The 14045-nt window shown below is 44.0% G+C and overlaps 1 protein-coding gene across 1 annotated transcript in view; it reads left to right on the top strand.

Moving 5' to 3' along the window:
* The first annotated feature begins 3544 nt into the window (after positions 1 to 3544).
* LOC124798069 (apolipoprotein D-like) overlaps positions 3545 to 14045 on the top strand; it is a 226983-nt gene continuing 216482 nt past the window's right edge. Inside the window, exon 1 of the mRNA XM_047261308.1 lies at positions 3545 to 3722. Coding sequence (XP_047117264.1) covers positions 3576 to 3722 — 147 coding nt within the window. The 5' untranslated portion in view covers positions 3545 to 3575. The remainder of the gene's footprint in view (positions 3723 to 14045) is intronic.

Below are 14045 nucleotides of genomic sequence, written 5' to 3'. Positions count from 1 at the left end.
CAATCGTAACTGACAATATCGTTGGGTTAAAATGTGAACATGTAAGGGTGGTCTGCTGTGGATCTCTATGTTCAACAATCTACGATGAACGGTGCGCTCCGAAACACCTTTGCGTGCACCATCATTGTGCTCTTTCGACCGAGATGCCACAGATCATCATCTATCGTACTTCACAAGCCTCCGAACCCCAAGTTCTGTGAAGAGTCGTTGAAGTCCAACCATTTAGCTCATAGTACACTACTGGTCATTAAAATTGCTACACCAAGAAGAAATGCAGATGATAAACGGGTACTCATTGGACAAATATATTATACTAGAACTGACATGTGATTACATTTTCAAGCAATTTGGTGCATAGATCCTGAGAAATCAGTACCCAGAACAACCACATCTGGTCGTAATAACGGCCTTGATACGTCTGGGCATTGAGTCAAACAGAGCTTGGATGGCGTGAACAGGTACAGCTGCCCATGCAGCTTCAACACGATACCACAGTTAATCAAGAGTAGTGACTGGCGTATTGTGACGAGCCAGTTGCTCGGCCAACATTGACCAGACGTTTTCAATTGGTGAGGGATCTGGAGAATGTGCTGGCCAGGCAGCAGTCGAATATTTTCTGTATCCGGAAAGGCCCGTACAGGACCTCCAACATGCGGTCGTGCGTTATCCTGCTGAAATGTAGGGTTTCGCAGGGATCGAATGAAGGGTAGAGCCACGGGTCGTAACACGTCTGAAATATAACGTCCACTGTTCAAAGTGCCGTCAATGCGATCAAGAGGTGACCGAGACGTGTTACCAATGGCACCCCATACCATCACGCCGGGTGATACGCCAGTATGGCGATGACGAATAGACGCTTCCAACGTGAGTTCACCGCGATGCCGGCAAACACGGATGCGACCATCACGATGCTGTAAACAGAACCTGGATTGATCCTAAAAAATGACGTTTTGCCAATCGTGCACCCAGGTTCGTCGTTGAGTACACCATCGCAGGCGCTCCTGTATGTGATGCAGCGTCAAGCGTAGCCGCAGCCATAGTCTCCGAGCTGACAGTCCATGCTGCTGCAAACGTCGTCGAACTGTTCGTGCAGATGGTGGTTGTCTTGCAAACGTCCCCATCTGTTGACTCAGGGATCGAGACGTGGCTGCACGATTCGTTACAGTAATGCGGATAAGATGCCTGTCATCTCGACTGCTAGTGATACGAGGCCGTTGGGATCTAGCACGGCGTTCCGTATCCCACCGCTTCCGTATTCTGCTAACAGTCATAGGATCTAGACCAACGCGAGCAGCAATGTCGCGATACGATAAACCGCAATCGCGATGGGCTACAATCCGACCTTTATCAAAGTCGGAAACGTGATAGTACGCATTTCTCCTCCTCACATGAGGCATGAAAACAACGTATTACCAGGCAACGCCGGTCTGTGTATGAGAAATCGGTTGGAAACTTTCCTCGTGTCAGCACGATGGAGGTGTCGCCACCGGCGCAACCTTCTGTGAATGCTCTGAAAAGCTAATCATTTGCATATCACAGCATCTTCTTCCTGTCGGTTCAATTTCGCGTCTATAACACGTCATCTTCGTGGTGTAGCAATTTTAATGGCCAGTAGTGTAGCTGTTTCATTGTGCTTCTACTTCTTTCCGTAGGTGTTCACGACAGTAGCACGTGAACATTCGACCTGCTCCGCCGTTTCCGAGATTTTACGTTCACAGCTTCTGCATAAATGTGAACAGCTCTTTGTCAAAGTCGCTTATCTCGAAGGATTTCTCCATTTTCAGCCCATATCCTCGCTGTGATGATACACCGTCCGTGTCTGTTCCGCTTACACAGTTCAGTTCCGCGTCAGGTGCCCGCATCGCCGCCGGGAGGCATCGAAAGTCGCGATGGGCAATGGTCTTCGTATTTTGGCTTACCTTTTTGTGTACTCCTACAATCATGAGATATCTGTAATCTTACTTGTCAATGAAATGACCGTTTCTTCATCTACATCTACATCTACATACATACTCCGCAATCCACCATACGGTGCGTGGCGGAGGGTACCTCGTACCACAACTAGCATCTTCTCTCCCTGTTCCAATCCCAAACAGAACGAGGGAAAAATGACTGCCTATATGCTTCTGTACGAGCCCTAATCTCCCTTATCTTATCTTTCTGGTCTTTCCTCTAAATGTAAGTTGGCGGCAGTAAAATTGTACTGCAGTCAGCCTCAAATGCTGGTTCTCTAAATTTCGTCAGTAGCGATGCACGAAAAGAACGCCTCCTTTCCTTTAGAGACTCCCATCCGAGTTCCTGAAGCATTTCCGTAACACTCGCGTGATGATCAAACCTACCAGTAACAAATCTAGCAGCCCGCCTCTGAATTGCTTCGATGTCCTCCCTCAATCCGACCTGACAGGGATCCCAAACGCTCGAGCAGTACTCAAGAATAGGTCGTATTAGTGTTTTATAAGCGGTCTGCCTTACAGATGAACCACATCTTACCAAAATTCTACCAGTGAACCGAAGACGACTATCTGCCTTCCCCACAACTGCCATTACATGCTTGTCCCACTTCACATCGCTCTGCAATGTTACGTCCAAATATTTAATCGACGTGAATGTGTCAAGAGCTACACTACTAATGGAGTATTCAAACATTACCGGATTATTTTTCCTATTCATTTGAATTAATTTAGAGTTAGCTGCCATTCTTTACACCAGTCACAAATCCTGTCCAAGTCATCTTGTATCCTCCTACAGTCACTCAACGACGACACCTTCCCGTACACCACAGCATCATCAGCAAACAGCCGCACATTGCTATCCACCCTATCCAAAAGATCATTTATGTAGATAGAAAACAACAGTGGACCTACCACACTTCCCTGGCGCACTCCAGATGATACCCTCACCTCCGATGAACACTCACCATCGAGGACAACGTACTGGGTTCTATTACTTAAGAAGTCTTCGAGCCACTCACATACTTGGGAACCAATCCCATATGCTCGTACCTTAGTTAGGAGTCTGCAGTGGGGCACCGAGTCAAACGCTTTCCGGAAGTCAAGGGATTTGGCATCCGTCTGATACCCTTTATCAGTGGTTCGCAAGATATCATGTGAAAAAAGGGCGAGTTGTGTTTCGCAGGACCAATGCTTTCTAGAGCTGTGCTGATGCATGGAGAGCAACTTCTCTGACTTTGAGGGTGTTGCTCTTTTCCGGCAGGATATTTGGTGCTACATGCCTCCGGAAGTTTACCAATGACTTGACGAGTCAGTGTCTCACAGAATCACTGCTGTATCGTGTTCCACTGGTGGGTCAACACGCTGCAGCCGCTGATCGTATAGCTTTCGTTCATTTGGATGCAGTTTGCAAGGCCAAAGGAGTAACCGTGCGGTGTATCACTGTCGACAGACTTCACAGTAGAAGGTCAGTGCAGAACGGAGGAAGTCGCACAGTGGTGGCGAGCGGCGAGCGGCAGCGTTCGGCGCGGCCGCTGACCGCAGTGCGTGGCGGCGCTGGCGTCTGCGGCCGACGCGGGGACACCGCGCAGAAGCCCGTCTCTCGCCACTCCGCCGCCTACCGCCATGGCGACCACTGCCGCGATGTGTGCGCCCGCGCTCGTGCTCCTCCTGTTGCTCGTGTTGATGGACGCGCCCGGCGCCGCGGCCCAGAGGCTCGGCTTCGGCAGGTGCCCGTCGCACCGCGGCATGCGGGACTTCGACATCAAGAAGGTCAGTCACGTCTCTTACTTCACTGTCACCCACTCTGATCCCCTCTGGGTGGCTCAAGCCGTCAACAACAAAGCAGCTCTCACATGTCAGTTCTACCGGGCACATGAGAACAGTCAGTCACTACGTGAACAGCACGTACAGGTGCTACCTGCACTGGGAGAAATCTGTCACAGCGGACTGTGGTTTGTAAGCTCGATATTCAGTGAATAACAAAGCACTGTTACGGTTCGCAGTCGCAGCCTGTTCAACCTGTTTCCTTGGGTATGGTTACACTTGTTTGATTCATAATATGAGGTGAAAAAATAGACTGGTGTTAAAAATTATACAGCACTGGTATGAACCAAACAGAAACATTCTCGGAAGTTGTTTCATGGTACGTACTGACGAGGAGAACGCGGCAACACGATTTCCCAGAAACTTCATTGGGTGGAAGAGGGGTCAAAATTATGAACACGGGTTAGCTGTAGAACACGATCGTTACTGAGAAAACGACGCTCAGAGTTCGAGGTACTTTATGTGCCTTTATGCGAATAAACAGATCAACCGAAGCTGTGGCACAGTACCTAGAGTTCGCCGGCACGGTAACTCAGCGTGTTCGGTCACAGGATTAGCTGCCCTCTGTAATAAAAAACTGAGTTAATGGAACAACGACGAACTGAATTGGGTGTCTTGCGACGTCCGCCCCAAGCAGATACAAGAACGAAAACGAACAAAATGAGATTAAAAAAAAAAGAAAAAAGCGTGTTTATAACCCGCTTTTTTTCTTTTATTTTTATCAGTTTGTCTACCTTTGTCTGTAGAAGTTTGTTACACGAATGTTTGCCAGTTCATATTGTAATAACGTTGTCCTTATTCGCTTGTTAATTGTATCTATGGTGAATTCAAAAATGGTTCAAATGGCTCTGAGCACTATGGGACTTCACTTCTGAGCGGTCGCGCGGTTTCAGGCTGTAGCGCATAGAACCGCTCGGCCACCCCGACCGGCTATGGTGAATTAATAAAAAGAACAAAATAAATGAGTGGAAAAATAATTTGGAATTGTTTTCTATGAAATTGATTCAAAATCAACTGCAAGCTTCACTTTTCGGAAAAGTGATCCGTTATGTGTACTTTGCCACGAAATTATTGGCAATACTTGAAATCTTCTGCAATGTTAACGACATTTCTTTCCCGAGTGAGATTCATTCGAAGAAATGTCGCTGTGGCGAACCTGCCTTTGTGCGATGCCGGTGCTATTCGGAATTTCTATGTTCCGAATGTTTCCACGATCGAGATCAGCCATAGGTATGCATCAAGTCTTCGTGGTGAATAAGCATAAAAATAAAATATGTGAATCAAGAATTGATAGAAGAATGAAATAAATGAATACGAGAGTTAAAAAAAAAATCTTGAAATTGCCATAAACACATACATAATAAAATTGTGACACTTATAGTGAAACCCTGTTGTACTTTTACAATTAATATGATGCCCTTGTGTCCCTCAACTTCATAAGAAACATTCTACATGCTTAGATGAACGAAAACAAATAAATAAAAACAAAAAAATGCCTCTGAGCACTATGGGACTTAACTTCTGAGATCACAAGTCCCCTAGAAATTAAAACTACTTAAACCTAACTAACCTAAGGACATCACACACATCCATGCCCGAGGCAGGTTCGAACCTACGACCGTAGCGGAGGAGAAGAGGAGGAGATTAGTGTTTAACGTCCCATCGACAACGAGGTCATTAGAGACGGAGCGCAAGCTCGGGTGAGGGAAGGATGGGGAAGGAAATCAGCCGTGCCCTTTCAAAGGAACCATCCCGGCATTTGCCTGAAGCGATTTAGGGAAATCACGGAAAACCTAAATCAGGATGGCCGGAGACGGGATTGAACCGTCGTCCTCCCGAATGCGAGTCCAGTGTGCTAACCACTGCGCCACCTCGCTCGGTGACCGTAGCGATCGCGCGGTTCCAGACTGTAGCGCCTATAACCGCTCGGCCATCCCGGCTGTTTAAATGAAAACAGTAAAAGGGTTTGGAACACAAGAGACGAAAATGAGAAGTTACCACTATGCCACCAGTTGTACTGCGCTTAGCACGCGGTGAAAGACATCTAAAGTACGTCGAGAACTTTGACGGCAGTTTTCTCAGAAACGGTCTAATATCTACGGATAAGCCGAGACACGTAGTCGCTTAGTGTGATTCCTCTTTCACTGAGAGAAGTTTCTGGGAAATCGGGTTATGGCACTTGCCGTGTTCTCCTCCTCAGCGATTTGATTTGAAGAATCCATGGTGTTCATTGGTTCGTTAGAGTAACCGCATTTCTCGAGAGACAGTGGAGGCAAAGTTGCTTTCCTTGAGAGTCTATCAAATGTTATTCTGGTCTACAGACTCTATACGATTAAAATGTATGTCTGTGATAGATCTTTGACCCTTGTAGTTTCAACACCGGAGACGGGGGTTCGCTTTCATTACACTGTCTTTGGGGAAACAGCTTGGGCAACGACAGGTGCTGGACCTGTTTAATAGTCAGTTCGATCACTAGATTTCACCGATGTGTTTCTTCTTCTGAAGAGCCTAACTAAGGAGAATTGTTGCATGTTATATGCCCAATGTTGACAACATCTGTGCGTTATTCCCTTGGGACACTGGACTCTTTGCAGCACAAAAATACCTGTGCTACACATTTTGATTAATTATTTTAATAAAATACGCCAGTATAGTAGCTGAAAAGGTGTTGTATTGTTTTCATCTCTTCATCATTGTTGATCTGGCGTATCGGATGCAAGCAGCCGTAATATACATGATCTCCCAGTAGGGACCGTGAATGTTTAGCAGTATAACAAGAACGACTATTCGAAGCACAAAAGGTCTGGTATACATATGCTCTAAAAGGCATACCTTAACTGCAATAGGCACTTTTACTTCTTCGATTCTGTGAAACAAATCTCTTTCACTCTTTTCTTTGCTTTCGTTATTTTTGGAAGGGGTGGTATGGAGCAAAACAAGAAAAAATTGGGCTCTAACATTCACATCTTAAGGAATACCAGCACTAGTTCCGTAGAAGAGATGTGTTTCACAGTAGCAAAGATGAAGCAGTGGTAATAGCTCTTAAGATATGAAGTTTAGTGTCAAAGTTTACTAGACTTTTTTTCTTCGAATGATCGTTCCTGTCTTATTCCTGGATACTGATCATTCCCAATAGGACAACCTGTATTTTACTAGAGGTGTGTGAAAGATTATATCCCTCAAATTTCACTTTATTGATTCTGTTTATTCATTGGACATGACCGATTTCCGAATACACGCTCCATCGTCGATATAGATATGATTGGTTTCTCAGATACATCAGACGATTGAATGTGCATTCTGAAACTGATCGTGTATGTTGTACGAATAAGCAACGTTAATAAAGTGGAGTTTGGGGAACTCTGCAATCTTTCATACAACGCAATATTGTATTGTCTTCAGCGAAACTGTGCGTGTTTCGCCCGAAGATAGTTCGATTACTCATGTAACGTTCTTTCTGTTTTGGTTATATGCTGCTATGTACAGGAGATTACAGTCGTGCTAATACAGTGAGCAGCCGATTTGATAAAAAATTGGTTCAAATGGCTCTGAGCACTATGGGACTTAACAGCTGTGGTCATCAGTCCCCTAGAACTTAGAACTACTTAAACCTAACTAACCTAAGGACAGCACACACATCCATGCCCGAGGCAGGATTCGAACCTGCGACCGTAGTAGTCGCGCGGTTCCGGACTGCGCGCCTAGAACCGCGAGACCACCGCGGCCGGCATATAAAATTCTACCTCCCATTATCTGAGAAGTGTTAGCTTTCAAAGACATCAAATTCCAACTACTTCGCAAAGAACCGAGTAATAATTATCTCCGAACACCTTACTACATTTTTACTTGTGTCGTACTAAGGTAGCACTGTGACAGAAATTTGAACTAATGCTTTACAGAAACAAATTAAGCCCGGCGGAGGTTCGAGTCCTCCCTCGGGCATGGGTGTGTGTGTTTGTCCTTAGGATAAATTAGGTTAAGTAGTATGTAAGCTCAGGGACTGAGGACCTTAGCAGTTAAGTCCAATAAGATTTCACACACATCATTATCAGACAAATTAAGCGTAAACGTTGCATTCTTTTCCTCGTGCCCCTACCGAACATTACAGGCTAAAATATTTCATAATCATAACAAGTATATTTCCTGGTGCTGTTTCCAGCCGTGACATATTAATTATAAATGAAGTTACTTCTGGCTACAATATGTTTCATAACTTATTACGGGAACGATTTCAGGAGTTTCATTCCCATCACTCTTGGGCAACAGACTACTGACAGACTAGGCAGTCTTGACCAGCAGTGAAGTGTCGTTTTGGTGTGGTATTGTGTACGTGGACTTGCACACTTGTCTTTCAGTTGACAGACAACTGTGTTTGGGAAAATAAAACCTAACACCGATTAGATGTAATCTGAAGTAGAAGAAATTAATTCTGACCTAAGATTCAAAGGGAGAATTATTACATGAAAATTTATGCCGAGAAATCATTCAAACGTACGTCTTTTTAAATTTCTCAATTTATTTTTAAAGCAGAGAAAAGCAGAATACACTTGAGGTAGCCAAGTATTTCCCCAACATATCTTTATGTGTTCGAGTATATCTACTAGTCCGGGACTAAGCTGCGGAAAACAAGTACTGTTTGAAGCGTACTTAATCCACAACAATGTAGTTACTTAAAAATCTGGAACGCTTCATGCTCCGCAGCTTTAAGATGTTTGTTAAAGAACATCTTCCAAACACCATGAGCTGCACTTGAAATGTTTATTTGCCAAACCGGTGTTCGGGTCAATAACCCATCATCAGTGGCATCTGATACAGAGGGACAAACAACTGTACGTAGAACAGTTTCTACAACATGACGACTGCATATATAATAGCAGAAATATAAACATACTTACATTATGTATATCTGTAGCAACGATATGTGTGTCAGTTATAAATTCTTTGGGATGTTCAGCTTGTTGTGAATCTAGAAATCTGAACATCCTAAATATACATATAAAAAAAAAGTTTTGCATCACCCCGGTTCATAGAACTCCTGAAGACAGACGTTGACTGTGGATATTGTATCACAGACACAGTCCCTTTGACTGTTCAGAGATCTCACTAAACCCGCCCAAGATGTGAACAACCATACATGAGCAGCGCCTATTTGACGGAGGGGGTGCAACAGCCGATCAGTTTCAGTCATTCCACAAGGAAGGAGGTACACGGCTGGTGTTGTCTGTAGTTCAACCATGCCTAGACGGTCAATACCGCGGTTCGATCGCGTACGCATTGTTGCTTAGTACCAGGAAGGGCTCTCAACATGGGAAGTGTCCAGGCGTCTCGGAGTGAACCAAAGCGATGTTGTTCGGACGTGGAAGAGATACAGAGAGACAGGAACTGTCGATGACATGCCTCAGGCCGCCCAAGTACTACTACTACCTTGGATGACCGCTATCTACGGATTATGGCTCGGAAGAAACCTGACAGCAACACCACCATGTTGAATAATGCTTTTCGTGCAGCCAAAGGACGTCGTATTACGACTCAAATTGTGCACAATATGCTGCATGATGCGCAACTTCACTGCCGACGTCCATGGAGAAGTCGATCATTGCAACCACGACATTATGCAGTGCGGTACAGATGGGCCCAACCACACGCCAAACGGACCGCTCAGGATTGGCATCACCTTCTCTTCACCGATGAGTGTCGCATATGCCTTCGACCAGACAATCGTCGGAGACGTGTTTGGAAGCAACCCGGTCAGGCTGAACGCCTTAGACACACTGTCCAGCGAGGGCAGCAAGGTGGAAATTCGCTGCTGTTTTGGGGTGGCATTATGTGAGGCCGAAGTACGCCGCTGGTGGCCATGGAAGGCGCCATAACGGCTGCACGATACGTGAATCCGATCCTCCGACCGATAGTGGAACCATATTGACAGCATATTGGCGAGGCATTCGTCTTCATGGACGACAATTCGCGCCCCCATCGTGCACATCCTGTAAATGACTTCCTTCAGAACAACGACATCGCTAGACTAGAGTGGCCAGCATGTTCTCCAGACATGATCCCTATCGAACATGCCCAGGATGGATTGAAAAGGGCTATTTATGGACGACGTGGCCCACCAACCACTCTGAGGGATCTACGCCGGATCGCTGTTGAGGAGTGGGACAATCTTGACCAACTGTGCCTTGATGAACTTGTGGCTAGTATGCCACGACGAATACAAGCATGCATCAATGCAAGAGGACGTGCTGTTGGGTATTAGAGGTACCGGTGTGTACCACCTCTGAAGGTCTCGCTGTATGGTGGTACAACGTGCAATGTATGGTTTTCGTGAGCAACAAAAAGGGCGAAAATGATGTTTATGTAAATTCTATTCCAATTTTCTTTACGGGTTCCGGAACTCTTGGGAGCGAGGTGATGCAAAACTTTTTTTGATGTTTGTATTTTTCATTGACACTCATGTCATTGCTATAGAGACAGTACAATGTAAGTAGATTTTTACTTCTGGTATTATATATACAATTCTCAGGTTGTTGAAACTGACATACATACAGTTGTTTGTCCCTCTTTATCGGATGCCACGGGCAACGGGTTATAGACCCGGTTACCTGTTTGGCATATACAGTGCAGCTCTTGATGTTTGGATGTCCTTTAAAAAACATAATTATTTTTACCGAAGAGAAATACGTTGGCGACAATATATATTTAAAGTCGGTGACAGACATAAAACTTATCCGACAGAGTACTAAAAGCTTTCTCCTAAAAATATTTCGAACAGTTAATTCAGGAGCCCACTAAAATTGTAAATGGTTGCGAAATCATACTCGACCTCTTAGCAACAAATAATCCAAAGCAAATAAGGAGCATTATGACATACACAGGGATTGGTGACCACAAGGTCATTCCAGCGAGACTGAATACCTTAATATCCAAACACACCAAAAATTACGCAAAATACATCTGTTTAAAAAACGCCTCCGTAAGGGACAGCCTCCATTTTTGTCGAACTAACTATGTAAGTTTAGACCAAACGTGGCTTGAATTCAAAGAAATAGTATCGACTGCAGCGAAGCGATTTATATCGAATAATAAGAGACGGAACTGAACCCCCTATGGTACACAAAACGGGTTTGAACACTGTTGCAGAAGCAATGAGAGAAGCGTGCCAAATTTAAAAGAATGCGTAATCCCCAAGACTGGCGAAGTTTTACAGAAGCTCGAAATTTAGCGCAAACCTCAATGCGAAATGTTTTTACTATTTTCCATGACGTAACTCTGTCTCGAAATCTGGCAGAAGAGATTCTGGTCGTAGTAAACTAATCCAACCGAAAGACACAATCAATACCTTCACTGCCCGAAAACAATCGTGATGTTGCTGATGACAATGCCACTAAAGCTAAGTTACTGAATACGGTTTTCCGAAATTCCTTCACCAAAGGGGACGAAGTGAATATTCCGGAATTCGATTCAAGAATTGCTGCCAACGTAACTTAGAAGCAAACATCCTCGGTCTAGCAAAGCAGATTAAATTTCTTAATAAAGGCTAGTCCTCCGGTCCAGATTGTATATCAGTTAAATTATTTTCAGAGTATACCGATGTAACAGCTCCATACTTAACAGCGTACACAACGCTCGTTTGACTGGAAAGTTGCAGAGGTTACACGAATCCTCAAGAAACGAAATAGGAGTAATTCGATGTATTACAGACCTATATCACTGACGTCAGTTTCCAGTAGGATTTTGGAACATATGCTGCGTTCGAACATTATGAATTACATGGAGGAAAACGATCTGTTGACACAGTCATCACGCATTCAGCAAATTTCGTTCTAATGAAACACTACTACCTTTTTATTCTCACGAAGTAATGAGTGCTATCGGCAGAGGATGTCAAACTGATTCCATATTTCTAGATTTCCAGAACGCTTTTGATACTGTGCTTCACAAGTGAACTTCTAATCAAATTGCGTGCCCTTTGAGTATCGTCTCAGTCGTGCTACTGGATTTATGGCTTCCTGTCAGAATGGCCACAGTTCGTAATAAACTAGCGGAAAGTCATCGAGTAAAGCGCATATGATATCTGGCGCTCTCCAAGGAAATGTCGTAGACCCTCTGCTGTTTCTAAATTATAAACATGATATAAATGATTTAGGAGACACTCTTACTAGCCATCTTAGTTTATTTGCAAATGGTGCTGTCATTCTCTGTATAGTAGAGTTACCAACAGATCAAAATCAATTGTAAAATGATTTAGGAAAGATATTTGTTGGGTGAAAAAAACGACATCTGACCCTAAAAATGAAAAGTGTGCGATCGTTCACATGAGTACTAAAAGGAATCCGCAAAATTTCGGTTACGCGATAAATCACACAAATCTTAAGACTGTCAATTCAGCTAAATGCTTAGGAATTAGAATCACGAACGACTTCAGCTGGAACGATCACATTAATATTGTTGACGGGTTGCAAACTGAAGACTGGAAAACATTTAAAAGATGCAACAAGTCCACTAAAAAGAGACTGCCTACACTACACTCGTCCGTCCTCTGCGAGGGTTTTGCTCTGTGGTATGGGCTCCGTGACAGATGAGATTGACTGAGGACATTGAAAAAGTTCGAAGAAGTGAAGTACTGTATCAAAAAACAGAGGAGAAAGTGTAACGGATATGATACACGAGTTGGGGTGGCAATCATTGAAACAGATTATCATTGCGGCGAGATCTTTTGACCAAATTTCAATCTCTGACGTTCCGAATTCGAAAATATTTTGTTGACACCCACCTACACAGAGAGAAACGATAATTATAGCAAAATAAAGAGATTTCAGAAGTTGCACGAAAGTATGTATGTGTTCGATTTTTCCGTGCGCTATTCGAGAGTGAGACGGTACAGAAACAGTGTGAAAACGGTTCGATACAGCCTCTGCCAGGCGCTCAAAGTGTGAATTGCAGTGTAGTCGTTTAGACGTCGGTGCAGAAATCAGAAAATAACGCTACAAATTACGCCTGTCTCAGAGAGAATGTGAATAATATAGTATCTATGATTATCATTTTGTTGTTTTATGATAACTGGATGAAACGTATTCTTACAGTCGGAACCTACATTATGTTGCGCATGCGTACGTGTTAGTGTTGTAAATGTAGATGTCACCAAAGCAAGTAAGATCTGAGTTTAGGATACTGTCGATGTTATTATAAACGTAATATTAGTTTAAAAGGGGCCGAGGGGGGGAGAGGCCGTAGCAGTGTTAAGTAATTATCCCGGAATTCGCCTTGATTTAGCCAAACCACGTAAAGTCTTAATTACGACAGCCATGCGGGGATCTGAACATTGCTCTTATCAAGCACATTTCCATTACTTTAACAACCATGCAGTCTGCCTCCGTAGTTTAATGGTTGTCATTGTTGATTACCGAAGCTCAGATCCTGGGTTTGACTCTCGGCGGCCACCTCATATGTGATGCAAGTGTCTGTGTAGTGGGTCTACAGTGGCCTTCCAGTAGGAAGGCTTGTTACAGGCTGGGAGCCCCACTGTACCACGTCCATTGCCATTTAAACTCTTCTAGGATGTTTTACTTTTGCTGTCAACAATGTATACATTTTGTCTTCACACAGACATGGTACTCGTATGAACCAACTCATATGGCATATACGCATAATTTCATATTTTCTGTAACGGATAAAAATTGTCACTTTATATCAACTACATCTTTCTTTGTTTCTAAACCCTCGTCCAGTTTTGTGTGTAATACCGCAAACTCACGTGCCAGTGCAATCGTTCTATTCAGAGAAACAAAATTTTCTTGTCTTGAAAAGGAAGCGACTCAGGCAGTATGATCATTAACGAGAAAACTTTGTTCAGCCAGTGAAATTGATTAGTTACGTGACAAAGCCGCTTCTATGAACGCCTGTTACCTCAGCTACTAGCACGGAGCGAGGTTGAGGCACCGGATTCACATTCAGGAGTAGCACTGAAATTCCCCTCCGGTAATTCAGATGCAGGTCCTCCGTAGTTGCCATAAATCGGATAGGTAAATTCCAAACTGGTTACTTTTAAAATATGGCCAGCCGATTTTCTGCCCCATCTTTGTTCCGTCTGAATACGTACTCTAATGACTTAGTCGTCTATGGAACAAAGTGCTCTCAACATTCACACATCTTTGGGAGTCTGGTCAGCATTGTTTCCGTTAGGAAAGAAAAGAGAACAGCAGGTACGTGTACATTAACACATATAACTTAAATTCACTCTGTATGTGAGACAACTCTAATATTCGCGAA

Source organism: Schistocerca piceifrons, chromosome 1 (genome assembly GCF_021461385.2).
Source record: "Schistocerca piceifrons isolate TAMUIC-IGC-003096 chromosome 1, iqSchPice1.1, whole genome shotgun sequence".
NCBI lineage: Eukaryota > Metazoa > Arthropoda > Insecta > Orthoptera > Acrididae > Schistocerca > Schistocerca piceifrons.
Note: the sequence above shows the minus strand (reverse complement) of the source record. Positions and strands in the feature narration are given on the sequence as shown.